The sequence below is a fragment of the Hydra vulgaris genome, chromosome 12 (genome assembly GCF_038396675.1).
Source record: "Hydra vulgaris chromosome 12, alternate assembly HydraT2T_AEP".
In the NCBI taxonomy this organism is placed as follows: Eukaryota; Metazoa; Cnidaria; class Hydrozoa; order Anthoathecata; family Hydridae; genus Hydra; species Hydra vulgaris.
In genome coordinates, this window is record NC_088931.1 from 46,445,231 (window position 1) to 46,472,500 (window position 27,270).

A 27,270-nucleotide genomic window follows, 5' to 3' on the forward strand; every position below is an offset into this window, starting at 1 on the left:
AAATAATTTGAATATAATAAATTAATTTTAAATAAAAAATTTTTTGAAAACAGAAAGTATAAAAAAAAAATTGCTTTTTTATCCACAAAAAAAAATTATTGTACAATAGTAGTGAAAATGTTTTTTACAACAATTAATTACTGCTTAATGTTTTTTAGCATAAACTATACCAAAAGACTGTTTAAATATTCCAATGCAAAAAAGTTTAGGGCATAACGTAAATGACTTAATGCATAGGTAAGATTTTGTACATAAAATGTGAACAGCGTAACGCATCTTAACAAGACCTGCTAAGCATTCTTTTAGTTCATAATTTCAGATATGGTGCTGCACTGTTGACATCAAAATTGAATTTTAGCAAGTAGAATTAAATTCCTCACAATTATATTTGATTGGAATATAGAACATATAATGACTATAGAGCACATAATGAATATAGAACATATAATGAATATAATATAAACTCGTGTTTCTAACTCATTTAAAAGATTTTCTTTCAACCACATCTTAAAATGTCAGTTTTATAACTGAGGTTAACGAAATGTTAACGAAAACAAAAAAAGATGTCTATAAACAAGTTGTTAGAGAAACTTAACAAATTTAAAAGTATAACTTGCATACAGATGTTTTATCAAGTCTAATTGAGTAGTATATATCAGAAATTTAATTGGATTCACTAGTAATAGCTGTTTTCCCTTTAGTTAGTTTGGTTTTGACCCGACACCGCATACATTTTTTTTTCCAGATTTTCAAGATTTTCCATTAATTTATTAGATTGCAGATCTCATGACCAAAAAACCATTTATGTGCTTTAAATTCCCGGTTTTATTAGTATATTTTCTAAGAAAAACTAAACATATGTGCATTGATTTAAAATACTTTTTTGCAAAAACAAAATGTACAAGTTTCTGACTTTTAAATTATTTACATTTAGACTTTTGAGAAGTGTAGAGATTGTTGTAAACTTGTGGAAAAAGATCAGACCGTTAGGTGAAAATTAAAAAATAGGGAGCTGTTTCACACGCCTTGAATTTCATGAAACTCAAGTTGCGTTTCTCTAAAATCAGGCAGGTTTGTATTCTGGGTAATAAAATACTTAAAGAGATAAGTAGAATGGCTGATTACATTTCTCTCTCCAGGGCATGGCAGTTTTTGACCTGCAACTTTTCTGTCTGCAATTTTTAAAGTAAAACTTAATTTCATAAGTATTGATATTTTAGTCTTATTACTTAAGAATTATTAATGTCATGAAGTAACAAATTGTTTAAAAACAATGGTTTATAAAATGGTTTAAAAGCAGATGTAAAATACAAAGAAAATAACTCTAAACCTTTTTTTTTTTTCCAATGACATACTTTTTCTTAAAATCAGTAGAAATGTAATAAAAATGAAATCAATAGAAATAGCACTTTTATTTTATCTTGTCAAAATTAAATGTTAATAAGTTTTTAGCAGTGCCATTTTAAACCTTATTTTATATATATTGCATTATTTTTAATTTACACTTTTAAGATCAACAAGACTATTGGCAGATGTATATTGAGCCTAATCCAGAGGTGAAATTCAAATTATGGTAAAACCATAGAGGTATTTGGTGCTGGCGTTAGCATCTTTTGACCGAGATCACAATATAAAAATGGTAAAAAGTTCTGCATTCAAAAACAAAGGGAGGTCCAAAAAGATAAAAAGACGGATAGAATTGAAGCTGAAATCCTTCTGAAAGTAGTTTTTGTTGATAAAGACCAGCCACTAGGTCTTGAGTTGTATATTTCACCAGACTACTGGGTAATTATTGGTATTCTAGGTCATAGTTTAAAAAAATGCCTTAGGATGAGACTCCCTTAGACTTTTTGGATACAATGAATTCAAAAACTTTTAAAACCTTTCAAAGTTGCTAACAACTCATCAGAACTCATAGCACTATTGTAAATCTATTGACCATAATTTAAGAAATTTATTTCTCAAAAAAAGAAATATGTTTCTTGTTTTTAAAAATAAATTGCAGGGTAGGATATTTCTTAAAACAAGCAGGGTAGGATATTTCTTAAAACAAGAAACATATTTCTTATTTTAAGAAAAATATTTTGTAATAAAAAACTCAATTTGGCTGTGCTTACAGTAAAATTTATTCAAGATAATGTTGACCGTGTGACAAGCTTGGAGAAGCTTTAGAAGCTACTTCAAATAAAGAGTTCTTTTTAAAAACCATTAAAAAAGAAAAAAAGTGGATTCAAGGAGCTTACTACGGCAACTGCTTTCTCACATTCTTGTTATTAAATGGTTCTAATAATTTGAATTTTGATCTGATACCTAACTGCAAACTCTGAACCTTAAAAGTACATTTAAAGTTTATTTTTTTACATATTTTCTTAAGATATTTGTTTTAAGCTGAAAATGTATATTTAAATAAATATTTATTATACATTTCCAGTGTTTAAATGCTGAATTCTGAAGTAAATTTGCTTTAGAAGAGATCTGTGGCAGTGACGGATCCAGCATTTTTTGGTGTTTGGATAGCTAACATGGAGCAAGATCCAAACATTTGTATGTTTATACTTATGTCAAATAATGATGCTTTTTAAAAAGTTGAATGGAGGCTGGGAACAAAAAAGCCCTAAAATTTTATCCCCCTGCCCCAAACGTGAGAGCAACAAGTTGATGAAATTTTTTTGCTATTCTTAACTAAACTTATATTCATAGATAAATTTTAAGTAATGTTTTACTATCTCTAAGCGTTCAAAAATTATGACCATATAAAATTTGTAACCTCCTCAAATTCAGGGGGTTTAAACTTCATATGGTCATAATTTATGAACGCTGAGAGATAATACAATGAAACTTATTGATGAATATCAACATAGTTAAGAATAGCAAAAAAAATTATTTTACCAACTTGTTGCTCTAACGTTTTGGACAGGGGGTATGAAATTTTAGGGCTTTTTTTGATCCCAGCTTCCAATCATTGCAATATTTTGCAAAGCATCATTATTTGACATAAGTATAAACATACTATTGTTTCGAGTTTGCGCCTCAAACACCAAAAAATGCTGGATCCTTCACAGATTTGGTTTGTTTCCTTCTCTAGGCTTTTTTTCAATATGAAGTAAGTGTAAACTTCCAAGATAAATGTTCTTCTGCGGTGCTCTGTGATGCGACCATTAGGTCTGTGGTTATTTTAGGAGCACCTGAAATAACCACAGAAAAAATGTGTGTATATATTTTTGAATCACATTGATACGTTTTGATCTAGTTTATTTTACAACAAAAGATCAAAAGTCTTTTAGCCAATCTTTTAAGGAAAACATTTTGGATTTGGATTTGTTTGATCCAAGGCTCTAGTAACAGTATTTTTAAAAAAAACATTTGATACCAAAATGTGGTAAAAATTATAAAGTTTGTTGTATAACTGGAAAAAAGTCTAAAGATCAACAAATCACATTACATAAGCCAAGTGTATATAGGTACAACATATTTCTTAAATTAATAAACACAGTGTTTTTTTGGTACAGGAACACATTAAAAAAATATTATTGAACAAATTAACTGGATTTGACATCAGAATCTATTTGCGCCAATGCTTGCAAATTGCTCTAAATTCGGTAAAAAATCATGAAAAGCATAACTTCGAACAATTGGCGCGAATACTTTTATGAAGAATAAACAAAAATTTTTCATATAAATATGACATCTACACCACTCATTAGCCACTCTGCATAAAAATTGGTTGTTAAAAAAAAATTATGGGAGAGGCTAATATATATATATATATATATATATATATATATATATATATATATATATATATATATATATATATATATATATATATATATATATATGTATATATATATATCTTCAGTGAAACTGCAAAACCTCGTAACAGCAACTTTTGGGCTTTTATATTTTATTACTTAAAACGTTTCTATAAAGTGGTACCATGTAACTGCAAAAGCTCTTAACAGTCCGACCAAAGAATTAAATAGAGTTTATCATGTGACATAACCACGTAATTACATTAGCCTAAAATGTGAAAGCAAAACCACGTATCATCAATAACAAAGTATTTCTGACAGTACTTTTGGTGGTTATAGTAGTGTGCAAAAAATCATTCAAAGATAATTTCCTTTATCAAGTAAATCGTGACAAATTTTTATTTTTAAATGACTACAAGAAACGTACTAACAAGTGAGTATGATTTAAATTATTTAATAATTAGATATTTCTGAATGATTAGGGTGATTATGATAGGTTATAATGTGCAGCGCTGATACGTGATTTTGCACTTCTATATATTACTGATACTTGATTTTGCAATTAAACCACAAATTTAGAATCGCCACATGGTCCAATGAAATTAATAAGGTTAATGGAGTTAGTTAGATTGCCAGTAAAATATATTTTTCTAATAAATATAATTAATTGTAAGCTCTATTTTTTGTTTTTATTTGTTTACTATTATTTTGTAAAAAGACATGCTTAAAAGTAAAATCATACTATATCTAGATTATGATATGGATGCTGTCAACAACAACATTACTATAAATTCATCGTTAATGAATGTGACATTTGGGGATATAGACACAGCTAACATGTCTGATTTAATCAACTTTGAGTCAATTGATGGAGTTTTTGGCTCAACCGAAAACCAGGATCATAGTGAGCTCTCGACACAACACTTGTCTAATTCTGAAATTGTTACAGTAAATGATACCGGTGCAGAAAATGAATCTAGTGATTCCAGCAATCTTCAAGATTCTGGTTCAAACTATTCCAATGAACACGAGTCCTCAGAATCCTCCGACAATGATGAATCAGATGTGGAAAATTCACCGCTCTTTTCTGGTGCTGCCTGCGTATCTGTTGATTCACAAATGTCGGTAACCAGTCACAAGTCTCCTCAACCCGGCATTTCTTTGAATAATTGCGTGACCCGTTCATTAGTTCATGTGAGTTCAAATGATCAAGAACATCCCCCAAACTTTCAAATACAACCGTCAATAACAAAGAAAACAAGATGCAAACGAGGGCGAGCTCAACCAAATAACTGGGAGAGAAAGCGTAATGCTCTAAAGCGAATGAAAGGAGAAGAGTACAGAGGTCTGAAAAAAAACCCTGGTGGTAATTTTGTACAATCAGAAGTCAAAGCACCATGCAGTATAGGTCCTGCGTGTCAATCTAGTCGCTATGAAAAAGCAAAGAATCGTTTTTGTCAAAGCATCAATGAAGGAGATCAAGGAAAAATTTTCTCATCGATTAGGGAGATCGAGGAGAAATTTTCTTTATTTTCTATATTGCAACTCTCGCAGAAAGGATGGAGCAAAAGCGAAAGACAGTCGAGACAACGCACCATAATTCAACTCTAAAGTATTTTTTAAAAAAAGACGATAGAAGATTTCAAGTTTGCAAGAAGATGTTTCTTGCCACATTAGAAATGCGCAAGTGGCAGGTTCGTGACTGGGCGCAGTCCAGTCTAGATGGTAGTGGTATGCACAAAACCCTCAATACAAAAGCTTTACCAAAGAGAAATCGTTGTAATACTCCAGCTGATAATGAGAGGAAAACATTTCTACTGACTTTTTTGAAAAATCTTCCCACTCTTCCATCTCACTACTGTAGAGCCACGACTAATAAACTCTATCTTGAACCACCAATAATGTCTGCAATGGTCTTGTAGCGTTTATACAAAAAGTCATTTAAAGCAATTCTCCCCAACTGAAACCACTCTCGAGAACAATTGTAGCAGTTAAGTTTGAAGCTCTTAACTTAGCAATTTACCGTCCCAAAAAAGATCAATGTGACACATGCGCGTCACATAAATTAGGTCATATTTCAGATGAAGTATACAATGTTCATCAGCAACGTAAAGAAGAAGCTCGAAGTCAAAAAGCTGCAGATAAAGCTGACTCCATTGCACATCCAGATAAGATTGTAGTGTTCACTATGGGCGTCCAAGCTGTCAAAATGGCTCCATTTCTTAAAGCCAATGCATTCTACTACAAAACAAAATTATACATTCATAATTTTACAATTTACAATGAGGCTAATGGTAACGTCACATGCTACTTAAGGAATGAAAGCGAAGGAGGTTTAGACGGAGACGTGTTTGCGAGTATGATATCGGACCATGCCTTTATCAACTGGTTGCTGTTATCAAAACCGAAACGCAGTTGTCTCGAATGCCTTGTTAGCCTTAGCAATTGAACATAAGGTCACGATAGAACAGCACTACTTGGAAAAAGGTCACACCCAAATGGAAGTAGATTCAGTTCATAGTACAATTGAACACCATTTGAGGAAAAAAGAAATTTATTTGCTGACTGACTATGTTGGCGTATGTCGCAAAACGTGTTTTAAAAATCCATACTCGGTGAAATATCTAACCCATGACTTCTTTAAATCCTACGCACCGGTTTCATACTATATATCAATTAGACCTGGGTTTAAAACTAGTGATCCAGTAGTAACAGACATTAGTTGTATTATGTACACACCAGAAGAAATTATGAAATTCAAGTTATTGTATTCAAATGAATGGCAACCACTGCCTAAGAGACCAGCATCTGGTCCTTTCCTTCCAACTAGACTTTACTCGCAGCCACGTAAACTTTCAAAGATGAAATTTAATCATCTCCAGGAACTTAAACAAGTTCTGCCCTCATATTGTTGGAGTATTTATATATATATATATTTATATTTATATATTATTATATATATTATATATATTTATATATATATTATATATATATATGTATGTATATATGTATATACATATATATATATATATATATATATATATATATATATATATATATATATATATATATATATATATATATATATATAGTGATTAATGGAGTATTACGACTTATAATATTAGTTGAGATTACTTTTATTAATGAAGATTGATCAACTGTATTTTTTGATGAGATTGATAATTATTGTCTAGATATTTTTCGATGAGAAATTTGAGGAAGATGTTTTTTGATGAGATTGATAATTATTGTGTCAACAGTCATAAATGTTTTTGTTATCATAAAATGTCACATGAAAAATTAAATTTTTAATTGAATATTTAGATTTCTAACAACTAGTATCAAAACAAGTATCATTTAAATAAATTAGAGCCCTAACAGTAAATTATTTAGCAGGCTGAGGAAATTAAATTAATGAAATGTGCAAAGTATAGTCTATACAACTTAGTTATCTTTTAGTGGAAAAACCTTGTATCTACCAAAAGCTGTCAAAACATGAATTACAAAAACACGTAACTGCTTTCCCCCAACCCCTTGTGATTATGTTTTTTTCAAAATATTTGATATCAGTCAGAGACACGATATAACAATTAATAGCAAAAGATTATTATTTGTAAGAATAAACTTTTTAATCTATTTAGTTTTAACTTTCTCCTGAACATTTTTCAAAAAGTCAATTACGAGGTTTTGCAGTTTCACTGACGATATATATATATATATATATATATATATATATATATATATATATATATATATATATATATATATATATATATATATATATATATATATATGTATATATATATATATATATATATATATATATATATATATATATATATATATATATATATAAAATATTTCTTTGTCACACTGTAAATATTCCCACTGAATATATATATATATATATTTATATATATATATACACACACGGTATATATATATGTGCGGTAGTGATGTAGTGGTAGAGCGCTCGTGTCATAAGAGAGAGGTTCCGAGTTCGATCCCCACCATGTCCCTGGTAGTACCGCGCTCAACTTGTTTCTCCGCGCAGCGGCCCTGTTTATCATGGTTTGGAGTTAAAAAGTTGAGTTAGGGTTGTAACCGCAATAAAGTAGCTTCCTCGACTGAAGTAGCCCTCTCGACCTTGGAGAGGTGAATAACAAAAAAATGAAGTGTTATTATTTCTTTTATTATTCTTTATTCTTATTTTGGTTTTTCAAGACCATGCATTATCTTGTGCCATCTTCTTGCTCTTATTATTACTAGTATTATTGTTGTTATTATCATTGTTATTATTATTATTATTATTATTATTATTATCGATAATAATTTTGTAGTAATTGATGCAATATAATTGTAGAAACTGTATCCATTGTAATTTCATTATAAAATATAGTTGAAGAAACTGTATCGATTGTAGTCTCATGATATAATTTAATTTTAGAAACTGTATCTATTGTAAACTTGTGATTGATTGTAATAATTGATGAAAAAAAGCAGTGAAGTTGGTCAGAAAAATAGAAAATGTTTTATTTTTTCAATTTTTAAAAAATGTAGCTTTAATATAAATTAATAACTAAACTAGAAATAAATTTCCAAAATTTTGAAAAACATATTTAAATAAAGTTAATAAAAATTATGATATGAATGTTTGAAAATAAAAATATTTATAATAAGCTTTTTTTTTCTTTCAAATAAAATGAATTTGGTGCAAGATGGAATAAGTAATATGAAAAAAGTTAACTTTTTTATTTATTTAGATGATCGTGATGGTCTTTCTTGCAGATTGAATATAGAGTTTTCAGCTTTTAACAGGTTGCTTTCATATAAACTTTTTTTTAATTTTTAATTAGTTTTTTTCTAATTTTTTTAGTTTTTTTCAAGTATTTTTATTGTAATTTATTTAGAAGTGTAATTAGTTAATATTAAAATAATGCAAAATAATTTTGTAATTTATTGCAATAAACTTATACTAACAAATAAAATAAACAGCAATAAAATTTTTACAGTGCAATTAATTATAACAACAAAAAATTGTTTTAACATTAATGATTTTATCATAATGTTATACAATAACTGATATGTGAAATTAATAGAAAATATAGCTTTTTACATTAATGTGAACAAAATTGATGTTTCCTGCTTAAATGTTTCAAAACAATTATTAAAAGTTTACAAACTTTATTTAATAAAAATTGGTTTGCATAAAAAATGAAAGTTTACACAGAACTATTGTCTAACTTGTATTATTATTAAAAAATGAAAGTTTACACAGAACTATCCTTTCTTGTATTAGCCACACTTCCATCATTTCTTGTAGTACTTAAGAATTAACCACATGGACATCTTGTGGCACATGGGCATCTTGAAACTTATGTTACACAATGCTTTCAATTGCAGGAATATTCTATTTTAAATAAGGACACTGAACAGTGATAGCAGACACTAACATATATATCATGTAAACTTTATGTAAAAACAATTAAATTTTATTGATTTTAAAAAACTACAAAAGCACAAATAAATAGACAGGAGTGTTTTTGAAAACATTCTTAATGTTTTTATTTTTGTTTTTTTACAGTTTACATTGACTGAAAAATTGGGTAGTATATGTGAGGAGTGCTGCTACATTGACTGACAAATAGTTAAACATGCAAGTAGCGCTGTTACATCCAATGACAAATAGGTAAACATGCAAAAAGTACTGCTGCATCGACTGACAAATAGGTAGAGCATGCTGTAAGTGCTGCTACATCAGCTGAAGGATTTGGAGTCCCGGAGTCCTTGCCGCTATTATACTTAAGGACTTCAAAAAATGATTGTTCCTCTGACCTAAAAGTTTTAATTTTTTTCCTATTAGTAGTCCATAAGCTTATTTATATATTTAGAGCTCTTGGATACCAAAAACTAGAATAAAATAATTTTTTTGTGACTTTTAAATCCGGAGTTTTTATTATACTATAATATATATTATAAGTATATATTATAGTATAATAAAAAAAGGGGCATATTACATTCTAAGTAAATTATAATTTTATTTTGTATTTTGCAAAATAAAAGCAATTTTTTATTACATCAAATTATTTTAAAGCAAACTTTTATGGTTAAACTAAAAAGTAAAAATAATTTATGAAGAGGAAGTGGAACTGCTTCACAATCCACTGATAATGTTTAGTGAGATGGCTTTTTAATTTTAATTAGTATTTAAAACAGAAAGGTTTAAATATATTGAGTTTGTGAGAATAACATCATAAGCGAAAAAAAAGAGTAAACCAATATCTAAAGAAGTGGAAAGAAGCAGTTAGAGGATACATGGAAGAAAATGGGTTAGTTGTTAAAATACGGTGTATGATTTGTGCTAGGAAATTAATCTATATTTATATAATTTAATAAACTTTTTTAAATTTTCAATAAAACTTACTCAACTTTGTATAATTAAAAAAAATACACATATTGTAGGTCAGATACACCTAAAATATGGGTGTTTATATGTTTTGATTGCAACCTTGCAGCCTCATTATTTATATTAAAGCAGTATTTATTGTAGATCAGATTCACATAACGTAAAAATGCAGAAATAATTTAAAAATTGACTAGAACATTTATATTTACCCATATAAACGTTTCATTGATTGAATTTCTTGAAAACTTAAAATTCACCTATGAGATTTAATTTATAATTTCAAAATTTGTTCAGTGAGTTGTAATTTTTTAATTTCAAAACTTATTCAGAGAGTTCTTGTAATTTAAAAAGAAAAATTCAATTTTTTCAAGAATTTCAGCATTTTCACAAGATTTTTTACTTCTTTTTTATTATATATAAACAAAAGATTTCAATGCCATTTTTTCTTAACATCAGGAATTTTGGTACTGGTATCAAATCTTATTATATTTCACAAACTAAATCAACATGTTTTTACTATTTGCTGGATATGATTTATCAGAAAATTTTTGACTATTTTGTCTGTGTTTCTTTGTTGTTAGTCTGAATTTTTATTTGTAATTTATCTACAATTTAATTATTATTAAATTTCTTTATTTTATTTTACAAAAAGATTTAGCAGCTGATTGAACTTAAAGACACAAAGTTGAAATTAGTTTTGCTACAGCTATTATATAATTCGAATGTCAACTAAATCAACTAATATATTTTCTAAAGCCGACTAAAATCGGCGTATACGTTTTAAAAATTGACCCAGTCAACCAAAAGTTGATTTAGTTGAAATTTATTTTTTTTAAATAAATTGTCATAAAAATAATAAAGTAATTTATTTTCCCTTTCTATTTTTTAACATCATTTCATTTAAATGTTAATGGAGCAAAACAATATGAGAGAACAGTTACTCCAGAAACTGTACAATTTATTCCCAGACCCCAATGATTTAGGGACTGCTTCAAATACTTCTTGTATATTGAAGTCCCAGGGCCATGAGCCAGCTTGAAGCAGTCCTGCATGAAAGTATTTATGAAAATCAAAAGCATTGAGTTTAACAAAGAAAAAATAAAATTATGAAATACAAAAATTTATGAAATAACCAGTTGTTTAATTATTATAATTGTTTTCCTTTTTTTTTTTTTATGTAGTTATTAAGCTCCTAGAAGTTATTAAGATGCTCCCAGAAGTTGTTAAGATGTTCTCAGAAGTTATTAAGATGCTCCCAGAAGTCCTTACCGTCTTATTACAGAGCACCAGAAAGAGCCTAAATAATGCTAATATGCTATGAATTAAAACTTTATGAGTAAACAAAAAATAAGTAATAGTTATAATTAGAGATGTCATACTTTCTATAATTGCCATTCACTATGTACACTGCCAACAGCAAATAAGAAAATTTTTTCAGGAAGTTATGTTAGGATAATGTTTCACGTTTGCTGACTAACACTTGTAAGGGTTGCTGTCCAATTTAGGCAAACAGTTTGATGTAAAACTAATATCATTTGCAATTGGAATTATTCTTTCTCACATCTTTATATGTGTGCATTTTTTCTTAGAGATTAGTTTGATTGTTTTTATTTACATTTCTTTTTCTTACAAAGTAAAGCTAAATCATCACCGGTGCTACTAGTCACCAGTAATGGTTCATCGGTGTCAAATAGCCTTTCACTTAGAAGGACTCAATGCACGCTTCAAAAGTTTAAAATTATGTTTTTATAAGGAGCATTTATTTTTTTATTTATGCAGATCAGCTTATAAATTTTATAGTTATTGTATCTTTTTTATTATCAAAGTTATTTGATAAATTTTCTCAAGACATTTTTTATTTTTAGCAAATCTGATCATCGTGTCCCTCACTCTTTCTATTGTCCAGGTTTATTAATAAACAAAAACACTGTTGAAGATTTTAAAGCCTGTGACAAAAAAGCTTTGCTTAAGGATGTTGCTAAACAGGTATTTTAAATATTTGAATAGTAATCTTAAAAATTAAATCAAAGTCTTGTATTATTTAAATTTTATGCTTTTATTATACAAACTTTTGTATGATGTTTTTGAATAAAATGTTTTTTTTATTGTTAAAAAGAAATTTCTACCAAATTAAATAATAAATCAAAAAGCATTGTATTATTGGTTATAAGTTTGGTGCTAAACAATTGCATATAAGAGAATAATCAGAGAGTTCAAATCTGATTTCACAATAAATAGATGAGTTCATACATATGCGCAAGACAAGCATGTATCAAACTAAAATCAAAAAATAATAGCCATCAAAACTGAGATCCAATAATGAAACAGCTGAATTTAAGTCTCACTTTAAATAGTCTGGTGAATTTTATATTATAGTAAGTCTGGTTGCAAGTAGGTCTGGTGAATTTTGTAAGGTTCGAGAAATAAAATGTTACTTTGAAAAACACAATTATTTGTAAAGAATAGATTGAAACAATTCGGTGGTGATCAGGGGTCAAATTCGTATTTTTATTTGCATTTGGTAATAATAAGTAATAATTTGGTAATAATAGTTCTATTTATTATACCATTTTATCAGAATTGTTTTTAAAAAATGTATTATTTTTAAAATTGTTTTTTAAAAATGTATTGTTTTTAAAAAATGTATATTTTTTCTTAACCTAAAATAGGAATGATTGTATTTGCATTTATATGTGGATGACATATTTGTATTAGGGAATGTAGAATTACTTTATTTAAGATAGAATGTGATCAAATGTATTTGACCCCTACCCTGTATATGATGATACATTCATTTTAGCTATGTTTATATAATAAAAAGACATGCAAAATAAGACTTAATTTATAAGAGTTTATATTTGGTCAAATGTATTTGACCCCAACCCTGGTGTTAATGATGTTTGATTTTTGTTTTTGTTTTACTTTATTCATTTATTATATTTTTAGATAACTTGTCTCAATTGTAGATAGTGTATTACACCCTAAACAATAAGTTATGCAGTTGCTTCATTCCTGCTCATAAGTCATGAAAATATAGCAGTTATTTATATTTTCAATGAAATATTTTTTAATTCTCATTAAAACTACTTCATGTATTTTACTTGAATTTTTTCCTTTTTCAAATTACACTAACTTATCTGATTACACTACTTTGACTGAAATTAGTATTTTAGTCAAATTTTGGCAATTGACTAAAATAATTGAAAACATGTTAGTAACCCCTACTTTTTGTAACCCCTACTTTTTGTAACCCCTACTTTTTGTGCATGTTTTATCATGAAATCTAAGAAGGCTTTTAAATCTTTCTACACTCATCTATAATCTAATATGTAGTGTTGATACATAGTGTTTTTCTGACCATAGTAAAATGATTGAGTTTTGCAATTTTGGATAGTTATTAGTTCCTGGGCTTTTTTTATGTTGAATATTTCTCATTAATCTGAAAATGGAAAGAGTTTTAATAGCATAGCTGAATCTATTCTGATACTACATGATGTAATAACGCCATAAACTATAATTAAAAATGCAAATAAAAGTCTTGGGGTTAATATAAATAATATTAAATAAAATAAAACATAAGTTATAAAATTTAACTCACTAAGGTACATGTATGAAGTGTGTCAATTTTTATTTCAGATTTAACTTCATAATTTAGCATTTAAATTTTATAATTCACCATGAAATAAGATCAGCACAAGATTTTTAAGATATGTTTTGTTTTAATATGTTTTTTTTATAGATCATTGAAGATATAAAGTCTGGTGTTGCATTTGAAAACACTAGTTTGCTTAATAGATTCTTGGTCCTGACATTTGCTGTATGTTATTTATTGCATCATCATATCTAAATAATTTTTGCTAAATGATATTGCTTTTATTGCTTGTATAAGTAACAAAAATGCATAAGGAAGGTAAAGCATGTTAAATTTTGGAACAATGAAAAATCCCGAAAAAAAAAAGTTAAACTAATGCAAAAACTTTGATATTTATTTTAATCTAAGGAACTTGAAGAAAAATGCTTTTTATTTTAGTATTTTTCATTATTTTGAATAAATAAGTGAATATTTATGCACTCGACAACATCAACTTCTGCACAGTGACTTTGGCAATATTTTATCCTATTATTGTTCACTCTAATATCCACTTAATGTCTACTCTCTAATCAAATCTTTAGCTGTACTTATTGTTTTGCCACTCTTACGCAAATATCTTTTGCCGATTCCCAAAAATATCTCAATGGAATGGAACTGTGGGTAGTTTGGTGGATTCAAGCTTTTGGTATGAATATGATGTACCTTAAATTGTACCACTCTATGGCCCTCTTAGAATAATGACAAGTAGCAAGATCAGGCCAGAACCAACAGGGGACATCGTGACTTCTATAAAATGGCAAAAGTCTAGCTTGGAAGCTAGACTTTTGCCATTTATAGAATGGCCATTATTCCTTGATGTAAATATCAGAGTTTAAAGTTGGCAATATGATGAAAGATCGAGATCTCAAACTGCAGCTGCTTATTGCTTGCCACAAGAGAAGTTTCAAATTTATCCAATGATTTATACTTGGACTTGATGCTGACAGGTCCACGAACAATTTAAGTGTAAAGTTTTGGACATGGGAGCTGTTTAAAGTCACATTTGATGTACATTTTGTCATCCATAATTATGCAGTCATTAAATTTTGTAAGCACTGCTTCATAAAGTTTTTGAGCACGAGTTTTAGCAGTCAGTAATTGCTTATCTAATTGGTTTGGATATTTAATGGCTTGGTGAGACTTGAAATTGTTAAGTTTCTTAACTTTCCTGACAAAAAACTATGAAACTTTATAGAATTTGGCTCGTTCTCTGTTTGATAAGTTGGAATTTTGCGTGAATGATCATCGAATACTAATTGCTACTTTCTTATCTTTAAAGCCACTCTTTCTTCAAGATCCTTTTGCTTGTTTGATAGATAGATGACCATTTAAACAGTAATTTTGCTAGATTCAGATGCTTTAGCAATTGAAAGTAACGATGCAGAAGGATTTTGCAGATAGTTGTGCAGAATTTTTTTTCCTTTTACTGACTGTTTCGATGACATTTTAATTAAGAGAAATATTTTGACTCGTTGATGATTTTAATTAATGCTACCATTACTTAATGTAATTACGCATGTAATTTTAAAAATCATTTTAAAATATGTTAATAACAAGTTTTAAAATGAAATTCATCGTTCCGAATTTAATGATTGCATACTTTAGTATTAAACAGTACCATGTGAATGTACATAAGAAAGTTAAATTTTCATGCAAGTACAAATATGCAGCTTTTGAGCAAATTTCAAAAGGCATGTTTAAATTAGCATTGAAGAATTGTAGTTTATGATTATGATATAGAAAATAATGTTAGAATTATGTTTGCTGAGTTTTTAAGTTATTATTTTTATAAAAAATAAATTTTTAAGCTGTTATTTAACTTTTTATTTTTTATTATTACATTTCTCATGAGTTAATAAATCAAATGGTGACCAATGATTATTTACCAATGTATGCAAAAAATATATGATTCTGTATCATATATTTTTTGCATACATTGGTTTTTAAATTATTACAGGATTTAAAAAGGTACGATTTTTATTATTGGTTTGCTTTTCCTGCACTTAATATTAAAGAACATATCAATATTGTCTCTATCAATCCCATTACTGCAATCTATAATGAAACTGAGGTGAGAGTTTTTGTTTTACTGTTTGTGTTTTAGGTGTTTTTGTTATATTACAATATCATAGTTTTAATATTGAAATTTTTTTATTTTTATTATGGTTTTTAGATTCATTCATTGGAAAAAGCATATGATTCTTTGAGAGACAGAGTTGGACATGGTTTTTATTTCTTTCTTTCTCACACGATGATGATGATGATGATGATGATGATGATGATGATGATGATGATGATGATGATGATGATGATGATGATGATGATGATGATGATGATGATGATGATGATGATGATGATGATGATGATGATGATGATGATGATGATGATGATGATGATGATGATGATCTATTTACTTTGATAATTGAGCCACAGCATAAACCAAAGTTCACATTTTGATTTTAGTACCCAAATTAATTTTTTAATTTATGCGCTTTGATTAATTAATATTTTAGCTAAAATATCTATAGCACTAATTCATATATAATTGATATAACTTAAAATAAAAAACAGTTTGCCTAATACCTTCTGGTTTTTATTTTTTATTCAACTTGCAGACACTTTTTTAAATATTTTTTGAATATTTTTAGATCCATTTGCATTTATTTTGAAAAAAGTAGGAACAGAGTTTGAATCAGGTTTACTATCGGATTGGGATCAATTTTATGCTGGACCTGTAAATGTAAATCTGTTGTTTTTTTATCTTATTTATATTTATTTTATGTTTATATTTATTCAGTTTGACTTTTTATTTGATAACAGAATTGTGATAGAATGTTATATGGTATGAATAAAGTTTTTACTTAAATTGTGATGAAATATGATAAGGTGTGAATGTTTTACATGAATTCTGATTGAATAGAGGTTTTAAATAAATAAATTTATTACTTCAGTCTCAGAATAAAGAACAAAATGTATAGGAACACATGAATCATGTTAAAAGAATGCAATTACAATTAGAATAAAAAAGAATGCAATTACAATTAGAATAAAAAAGAATGCAATTACAATTAGAATAAAAAAGAATGCAATTACAATTGGAATAAAAAAGAATGCAATTACAATTAGAATAAAAAAGAATGCAATTACAATTAGAATAAAAAAGAATGCAATTACAATTAGAATAAAAAAGAATGCAATTACAATTAGAATAAAAAAGAATGCAATTACAATTGGAATAAAAAAGAATGCAATTACAATTAGAATAAAAAAGAATGCAATTACAATTAGAATAAAAAAGAATGCAATTACAATTAGAATAAAAAAGAATGCAATTACAATTAGAATAAAAAAGAATGCAATTACAATTAGAATAAAAAAGAATGCAATTACAATTAGAATAAAAAAGAATGCAATTACAATTAGAATAAAAAAGAATCCAATTACAATTAGAATAAAAAAGAATGCAGTTACAATTAGAATAAAAAAGAATGCAATTACAATTAGAATAAAAAAGAATGCAATTACAATTAGAATAAAAAAGAATGCAGTTAAAATTAGAATAAAAAAAAATGCAATTACAATTAGAATAAAAAAGAATGCAATTACAATTAGAATCAGTAAAGCAACATTTAACGACTTCTTTAATCAAACAAATTTATTTCAATAATGTTAATGTTTTTATATTGATAAATGATAACATTTTTACTGAATTTTCTATTTTACATTTTCTCCAATTATTTTCTGCACTACTAAACTTACATAAAAGCCATGTTTTCAATCAATTGCAAAATTTCCCAAAGATCATGTTTGTAATTTTCTTACTTTTGATTCCATTTTTTACAAATTTTTTATCCCTACAAATATAGAATACTATTGTCATATTTAAGCTGATTTTTTTTACCAATGCCCTTCCTCTTTTAAAAAAGGTGAAAAAAACTCATTGGTAATGTAGTTGGACTTGGTTTAGTAGCTCTTGAGCTTCAGTCTAAAATCTACAAATACTTCTCTCTAATCAATTAACCATTTTTTAATTCTACCTATTGAACCTATTGAATTCCAATCTTGATTAACTGGTCATTAAACTATGTTGCATCCTTTTAATTTTACTGTTTCAAAGAAAAAAGCTAAAAATATCAATATTTCCATTAATATTGCTATTAAAAAAACTAACAATAATACTTAATTGTCTGTGAAAATGAAAACATAAAGATTGATAATATTAGACTATTATGGGCAAAATGTCTATATATTGTTAAAAATAGTATTTTTACCTGATTTTTATTTTTCTGGGATTAGTTTGTCTAATGAATCTATTTATTAGTCAGTTTTTTTTTAGTCAAATGATCCTATAAACAAAATAATAAGCATGTTACAGCAAATTCATTTACAAATATATTTCAATATATAAAGCATGTTTATAAGTTACTTATCCTTTATGATAGAGAGGGACTATTAGAAAATAGAGATTAGTAGGAAATAGACAATGGAAGTTATTAGGAAGTTGACAAAAGAAAGTAGAAATAAATTGGAAATAGATAATAGTAGACAATTGACATTAGAAATGACAAGTAAAAAGAAAAATAGAAAGTAGAAATGAAAGTCACAATTTTACCATACAGTTTACAAGCTGGCAGTTAAGAGATAATGACTGTAATTTTAGAAAAATTTTCAGAAAAATTCTCATTTCACTTCATTATCATTAATTTTGTAACAATCATCATTCGCTCCTGATAAGATAGTTTCTTATTTCCAGGCATACTAAGTAGATCTATAAGAAAACACAAGAATAGCTTAAGACAGTATTAAAACAGCACATAAATATAAAATAGTGATGAAGAGAATATTAATGAAAAAATATAAGTTTAAGAAAGATTAAAATAATAAATTTAACTAAAGGTATTAAAATTAGTATTATAACACAATAGAAAAGAGAAAAAATATTAGAGAGAAGCTCTGAGTTAGGGTTACAAATAATAAGTTGTAGAAAGGTAGAAGATTTATAAACAATATTTTTCTGAAAAATGGTTAAAGAGAGCAGTTTAAAATTTTGATAATGGTTTAAGAGATTTTGGTTGGGAAAGGAGATTGTTCCATGTTTGTATGCATTTATGTTGTATGGATTCATAGCCATAATGAACAGTTTGATATTTAGGTACAGATAACTTAAAGTTGCAAACAGATCATAGAATATAGTTACAATTTTCCTTATAATTAAAAAAGTTGATAAATTTAAGAGGTAGCTTATTGTGATTTTGGTTCCAAACAAATAGACAATTTGATAGCTGAATAAGGTCGCACAACTTAAGGACTTTTTAAGGAATTTAAGGAGTATGCTACATTTCAAATTAGTAGGTTTAAAATAAATTAACTTTAAAGCTTTTTTTTGTTTGTTTTGGGGATAAGTTAGTCTTGCAAGCTGCTTGGATTGTCTCCAAAATTGACAAGCATATCTGAGATAAGAGTAAAAAATGGCATGATATATATTAAGCAAAGTTTCATGATTAACACAATGACAGATTTTATCTAACATGTCATTCGATCTGCTTAATTTCAAGTTATTCCAAGATATTTTTAATTGAGTTAACTTTTCTGCCCACTTAATCTGAAATTTAGTTGCTTTTTTTGTTTTTGTTTGAACAGATTTAATTATAATAATTTCTGATTTTTGTTTGAACAGATTTAAATATAATAGTTTCTGTATTTTTAGAGTTAAGCAATAATTTATTGGAACAGAGTCATTGAACAATATTAGCAAGATTCTGATTTATATATTTGTTAAGTTTTTTAAGTAATTTGTTAATCAATTAAAAAGAAAAGGAATACCTCTAATACCATAGTGTTGCAGTTTTTCTAGGAGGATTGTGTTCTCAACTGTATCAAATACTTTTTTTACGTCAATAAACACTCCACATGCAAAGTGTTTGTTATCGATAGCTTGTCTAACTTTCTCTGTTATTTCTATTAATGAATGAGTCCTTGAGTGTTTTGTTGTGAAAACCATATAGGTGTTTGTAAAGACATTTATATTTCTCCAAAAAATGCTCAAGTCTTTAGAACATCGCTTTTTCAAACAGTTTACTTAGGTTTGAAAGAAGAGAAATAGGAAGATAATTGGAGTAGTCTAGATAAGTGAACCCATTTTGTGTATAGGAATTACTTAGGCTACCTTTATAGCTTCTGGAAAAATACCATTTTTGAAATAATTATTCATCATCATACGTAGAGGTTTGGAGGTAATGTAAAACCAAGGCTTTTATTATTTTTAAGGGTACTTTTTATAAGATTTATCCCCTCATCTTCAGTCACAGGATCAATGAAAAAAGAAAAAAAAAACTAGGTATTTTAAGAAAATTTTAAAGATCTAAAGAAAACACATTTAGAAAGAACAATATTTTTAGATGAATTTTTTTTTGAGTTATGTGTTTCTAATTAATTTTGTTAATCAGTTTATTTAAATTTTATTTTTTTCTATGATAGGTTGTCCTTGGTTTTTCTGACCCATCAACAATGAGTGAAAATCCAGGGTGGCCTTTACGTAATCTCCTCACTTGCATATCTTATCAAAAGTATTTCAATAAACTTTGATTTTTTTTTTTTTTTTCGTTTTTATATTTTTTAATTATGATATCTAAATTTACTACTTTAAATGTACTTAAAATAATATTACTTAAATATACTTAGAATATATTATTTAAATATACTATTAGAATTATAAAATATTAGAATATATTACTTAAATATACTTAGATATATCCTTATTTTTAAAATAATTTTTATATTAGTTTTTTTGCTTTGGCAATATAAATAAAACTTTGTAATAAATGTTATTTATAAATGTTATTGGAGACACTACGGACCATGATAGACATTATGCACCACAGATGGATCCTATGGAGATGTTTCTTTAAATTTTATTTGATGAACTAATGATGAATTAAAATTTATTTGATTCTACTTCATTACATATATAAAGATAATTAACTGACAAGAAAAAGCTCCAGTGCAGTGCAAGTGTATGGGAAATTCAATAAAAAAGTTAAAATATCTCTAATTTTTAATAAATTGGTCTGTATTTTTCAATTAAGAACTGAAGTTATTTTTGTGTGGCAGCAAATGGTGATCAAAAAATTTTTTTTTAAAGTTTCAACCAAAAATAACAAAACTTCAGGATATTACTAAATCCATTAAAGAAAAAAGAGTTTCTTTTTGTCTGTGATAGCTTTGATAAAGTACCAATTGTTACAAGAATCGTCATTTTTAAAAAAAGGAATGGTATGAAGAAGAGTTGTTAACCAGAAGATTTTGTACAATTCTGGAAAAATAAAATTCTTTTGGAAGGATATTGAGAATCAGGAAATCTTTTTTCATACCGAATTTTACAAAACAAAAAAAACCATCGATATTCATTTCTCAAATGCTATTTATGAAATGTAGCCTTTTGCAAGTTGAATTGCAAAATAAAACTATTTTGCTACATACGAAAGTAGGGCTTACAGTAGTCGCACTTGCGAAACGAGTACGCACCGCAACAAGCAAAACAGTTCTTATCGGAAAAAAACATTGACGAAAACGGAACGAAACACGGCATAATAAATATATTTAATCACGTTTTATGAATCAAATACGAATAATTAACTATGTAATTAAAATACTAATTTTTTATATGATATTGATAAGTTTCAGCTTTAAACTTTTATAAAAAAATCAAGACTTTCATAAAATATACTTTTTAGAATGTCATTTAATGAATAAGAATTAAATAATGAAGAAAACGTTTTTATAAATGAGAAGACAAATAGTAAACCTCCATTTCTGCTAAGCGAAAGGCAATAAATAATCAAAAGTTGGAAGTAAACCAAAGTCGGTACTTGATAAATATAAATACATATAAACACTGGCATAGAGATATGTTGCGGAGGGAGCATTTCCTTTCCCTTAAAACTAACTCAAAGTTTCAGTTTTTTCTATTTAAATTTTAGCTGTGTTAGGCCCCCAAAATTTCTGTTTCAGCACCCCTCCCCTCCTCACTTTTTTAACCTTTATATATATATATATATATATATATATATATATATATATATATATATATATATATATATATATATATATATATATATACATATATACATATATACATATATACATATATACATATATACATATATATATATATATATATATATATATATATATATATATATATATATATATATATATATATATATATATATATATATATATATATATATATATATATATGTAAAAACTATTGAAGAATTATTTAACAACATTATTTTATTTAAATAATAAATAATAACATTTTTATGTATAAAAATTTAATGAATGCTTTCGAGTCTATTCCGAAAGCACACATTCCGAAACGCTCCTTCTGTGAGGAACTGCAAGTATTCTTTTGAAATGATTTGTTTCGCAAGTTTCTTTTTGTAAAGGGTTATTACAGAACAATAATTTTTTTTTTTCTTGTATAATGCTTTATAGAAGGTGAATTTGCGCAAGTACAACTTCCGCAATAGCAACTTGAAATATGGAAGATAAAAATGCAAAATTTTCGTAAGTTTTTGTTTACGGCGAACAACCCTAGTGTAAAGTACCTTAATAAATGGCTTAAACAAATTTCTAAGGTTTGTTAACAAAATGAATTTTAAAAATTCTAATTATGAATAAAGTTCTGTTGATTTTTTTTTTTTATTATTATCAGTTTTTTAAAAAAAAGAACTGTATCTCAATCAACCTTTACGCATTTAAAATTTTTTAAACATGGCAATAAACTTCTTTTTTGTAAATAACTTTATTCTTAATTTCTCACATTAAACTGATGGAATTTTTTTTATGGGGTCATTAATATTCGTATCTTTCTCTAAATATGAAAATCTGTTTTGAGCGATTTTTTTTTGTTTAGATCAAGTGTCAACAGAAGAACTTCAGATGTTTAAGAAATATCAAAGGGTATTAATTTATATTCTGAATTGATTCAAGAAAGTATAGAAAGATTACGCTTAAAATATTTTGGAGTTGTTGCTTTACAATATCTTCATATTTCTAAGAATGTTGCTGAAAAAAATTTAGTTTATGATCGTTTTAATTGCAGCATATTCATTGGGATCAGGAGGTGAAAAACATGTTGTTTTATTATTTTAAAAACTAAAATGGAACAAGAAAATACAGGCAAATGGCGCTGGTTTTAATCAAGTCTTTTAAAACAGTTATGGAGCTTATTATATGTTTGGAACTATCAATATTTTGAATTATTTGGTTTCAAAGTAGCATTAAAGGAAATGTTTAAGAAATTAAATGCTTTAAATACTGAATTAAATAAATATTTTTATTGTAAGAAAATTTTGGAAGCTGGTAACAATTAACCAATGATTTATAAAAAGGATGAATTTATTCAACTTATAATCACTGAAAGTTTTTGAAAAAATATTTTAAATCTATATAATAAAACTACCAATTAACATAACTTTGATAATTCTTGCTTTGATAAAGCCTTTTTTGTTTTTGAAAATAAAATTATTGAAAATTAAGACTCAGAATAAGCATACCCTGTTTTGAATACTTATTATAACTGCATCCTTAACTTCCTAACAGCAAAGAATTTGATTAAATGGTGTCATCTAATCAAATGTGCTTCAATTTCTAAACAATATAAACATATGAAATTATATTTGAATCAAATCTGAGCAAGATCTTTTTTCTTTCAAAATATTTATGGTTTAATCTTAATTCATTTATGGCTAAATGATTAAGTCCTGTTCAGTTAACCTATCATCCTTACACAACTCAATCATTGAGTTTTTAAAATCAAAGCTTATCGCAGTTATATTTTGATCATCTAGGAACCATCTAGATAAAAAACCCAATCTCAGCCTCCTTGACTAGTTTGTTTGGACCTTTTGAATGTGTCAATATCTACCGTCTAGTTTAGAAGTAAGGTTAATTTTTTCTAGCTTTTCAATTTTTCAATTAAACTTTTTAGTAATGAATCTTTAATCAAAATTAAAGTAGAATTTTTTTCATCATAAAGTGTATCCTTGTATACTTTAATATTAAGGTACTTACTATTCTGTTTTCTTTATGAAACCGTTGTTTTGACCATAATCTTTTGTCTGGCTATCTAAATTTTTTATAAATGATGTAAAACTCCTAAGTTATGTAAGAAATTTTTTTTTTAAACATCTTCACTTCCAACAAGGCTGCAAGCAACCTCTATTAGAGTTGGAAATTACTGGAAGAAAAGAGATGAGTTTTATAAAATAAGATAATGATTAACAGATGACTTATAAGATTGCGAGTTACATTAATCAGGAAACAAAGATAAAGGGAGCAAACTCCAAAGAACTAATGTTTGAGGAAAAAAACTAAACAAAATAATTTTCGGAGTGCTTAAAAACAGTCACTGTAAGAGAATGAGACTTAATTGAATGATGAGTAACTTGAGAATGAATTTTAGTAGATGGCAAATATTTATAGAGAAGATAAAGAGAAGCAACATTATGACAAGGTGACAATGAATAAAAGTTGGCTGCAAAAACAGGTCCAACTATGTTTACAATTTGTTTTTGCAACTTGCCTAAAAAAGAAAGGACATCATTTGAAAACTTAATGTAAATTAAAAAAAAGTATAGGGTCAAGAAAAAAACATTTGTAGGATTTGAAGAACAAAAATTACAGGAAATAAAGAAAAGTGCTGAAAGAAGAAGAGTGCTGTCCATTGAAGACAACTTTTACACTACGATTGGAAAGAGTCTTGAAGATGTTACTGATACACCAGAAGATTCAATAGTCTTAAAGATGTTACTGATACACCAGAAGATTCAATAGTCTTAAAGATGTTACTGATACACCAGAAGATTTAATAGTCTTAAAGATGTTACTGATACACCAGAAGATTCAATAGTCTTAAAGATGTTACTGATACACCAGAAGATTCAATAGTCTTAAAGATGTTACTGATACACCAGAAGATTCAATAGTCTTAAAGATGTTACTGATACACCAGAAGATTCAATAGTCTTAAAGATGTTACTGATACACCAGAAGATTCAATAGTCTTAAAGATGTTACTGATACACCAGAAGATTCAATAGTCTTAAAGATGTTACTGATACACCAGAAGATTCAATAGTCTTAAAGATGTTACTGATACACCAGAAGATTCAATAGTCTTAAAGATGTTACTGATACACCAGAAGAAGAGAGAGCTTATGGAAAAGACCACAATCTATCAAAGGCTTTAGAAAAGTTGAGAACGATTTTTGAAATGAAATACAAAATTTTGTGACCTGAGAATATCAGGCTTTCGCATTAGACAAAATCTTTTTATCATGGCTTCTAGCAGTAGTAAATAGACATCTGTTTTCTATAGAATTGTTTGTATTGAAAGTATTGGTGATATGGAATTGGTAGTTACAATTGGAAATTGCAGCAGCACAATGAGAGGAAAATCATGGAGAAGAGTGAGGCTTGACTTGGAATCTTCAAGAGGGAATCAAAGATTTCATGCTAACATGAATCCAAGAATTTACATAAGAATCACATTTGTCAGCAAGAAGACAAAAGATTTCTACCCAAGGCTATCACAAAGAAAATCATGGAAAGAGTCCCGGTCAGCTTCAAGGTAGTTGTAAGAGGTAGGATTATAGGGGGATTCTGATGATGAAGAAGAATGAAATAATAGTTTTAGAGAGATCAAAATGTGATCAGAAGCACATATGGGTGAATGTGAAGAAACTAAACATCGACTAGGATCAGTAGCAAGACAAGTTGAGTAGAAAAGGTAAATGATTCGGATTGTCTGGGAAGGGAGTTGGAAAGTTAAATGTTTGTGTTCAAGATTAAAAATAGCAAAAGTTGTGGGCCTTGATGCCTGCAGAGTCACTGACAATAGAACTAAGCCATTCAGTGTGATAGCATTAAAGTCACCAACATTAATGATATTGGCAAAAGGATAAAGAGAAAAGGCATTGTCATTTTGATAAAGAATAACATCAAAAAGAGTGCAGTTTAGATAGAACAAAGAGAAAAGTAATAGAGTGAAGTGGTACTAAAAACACATAAAGGAAAAGTCTGTCGATTCAAGCCTAGTTTTTGACAAATGACTGAATTCTTTCGAATATAAATGCCGAGGCCAAGCATGTGAATATTGGAGTCTTTACAAATTTAAGGAAGATAACCATCAATACTAAGATAACAAGATGAGACATCTGAACTCAAATTAGTCTCACAAAAAGCAAATAGGTTTAGAGAACTTGGTGATGACAATGGTTTTTTTGTGTTTTATAGTATTTGATACTTTTATTATTTAAATGAGTTAAAGAGCTTGACTCAAACCACAGGTTGTACTCAGTTCACTGTTTAATAGTCCAAGGAATTGCCTCATTACTATTATTAATTCCTAAGCCATAACAAAGGACTCTAAAAGTGGTCTTGACACACAAAGTACAAAAAAGGACACCATCCATGCCCAACATGGTTCTGTTAATACTCTGATCATTTGCACCTGTTGAAGGAATCAGCCTTTCTGAGAGATTCCACAGAGTTTATGAAACCTGACTACCAGCCGGCCTCAGGACCATAAAACTGAGTTTTAGAGTTGTACCCTCATTAGAAGATAAAAAATGAGTTGCCTAGTCATAGAGACACGAGCAAAACCTATGCAATTAGTTTAGAAGATCCAGCATTCAACATGCTAAGCTGGAAACAATGTATTATCTACCCCAAACCTACATCTACGCCAGCCTAATAGATGAAGAAGGTATGTAAAGCTGCTTATCAGATAGAAACTGTTTAACCCTTATATTTTTGAATCTAAAGTTCATAGAAAAAATTATTTTTTTAAATTTTTTTGTATATTTTGTATAGATTACTAACTGTTCTGTATCTTATTTGTAAATAAAAGTTGCTTAGTTATTACCATTACTCTTTTGAATAATGACCTTTTTTTGCAATTCTTTAATTACACATAAAGTTTCCTCAATTGCAATTAGTTTTATAAAGAATTTTTTTTTCATTATTACCCTTCTATAAGTATTTTTATATCTTATATATTTTTATACCTTATATATAAGTATTTTCATACCTTATATATTCTATAAGTATTTTTATACTATATTTTAACTTCTTAACTTTAAATAAAAATTAAAAAATTTGTAAAAAAAATTTAGTTAAATTTGTTGTGGAAAACTTTTCTTTTTTTTACTTTTTTCAATTTTATGCTTTATTATATAGGTAAAATTTGTATTATATAGGTCAGAGTATATACATGGAGTTAGCTTTTTTGCATGTAGTAGTTTTGTTTTTGCTTTCTACAAAATAATAGGCGGATACATTTAATGTCTGCCCAAGATGAGTATTTTCATCCAGATACCATCTTGATGCTAAATTGCTGCCATCACCAACTGCTAAATTGCTGCCATTTTAGGAGTTAAATCAAAAGATTTGATTAAATCATAAATCATAAA

General features: G+C 27.3%; 1 protein-coding gene across 2 annotated transcripts in view; it reads left to right on the forward strand.

Annotated features, from left to right (window-relative positions):
• Nucleotides 1–27,270, forward strand: part of LOC100201900 (ubiquitin-like modifier-activating enzyme ATG7) — a 62,039-nt gene that overhangs the window by 3,553 nt on the left and 31,216 nt on the right. For both annotated transcript variants that reach the window (XM_065813459.1, XM_065813460.1), the window contains exons 2-8: nt 8,516–8,570; nt 12,024–12,144; nt 13,898–13,975; nt 15,747–15,860; nt 15,963–16,014; nt 16,438–16,529; nt 20,267–20,355. In XM_065813459.1, the coding sequence (XP_065669531.1) occupies nt 8,516–8,570; nt 12,024–12,144; nt 13,898–13,975; nt 15,747–15,860; nt 15,963–16,014; nt 16,438–16,529; nt 20,267–20,355 (601 nt within the window). The remainder of the gene's footprint in view (nt 1–8,515; nt 8,571–12,023; nt 12,145–13,897; nt 13,976–15,746; nt 15,861–15,962; nt 16,015–16,437; nt 16,530–20,266; nt 20,356–27,270) is intronic.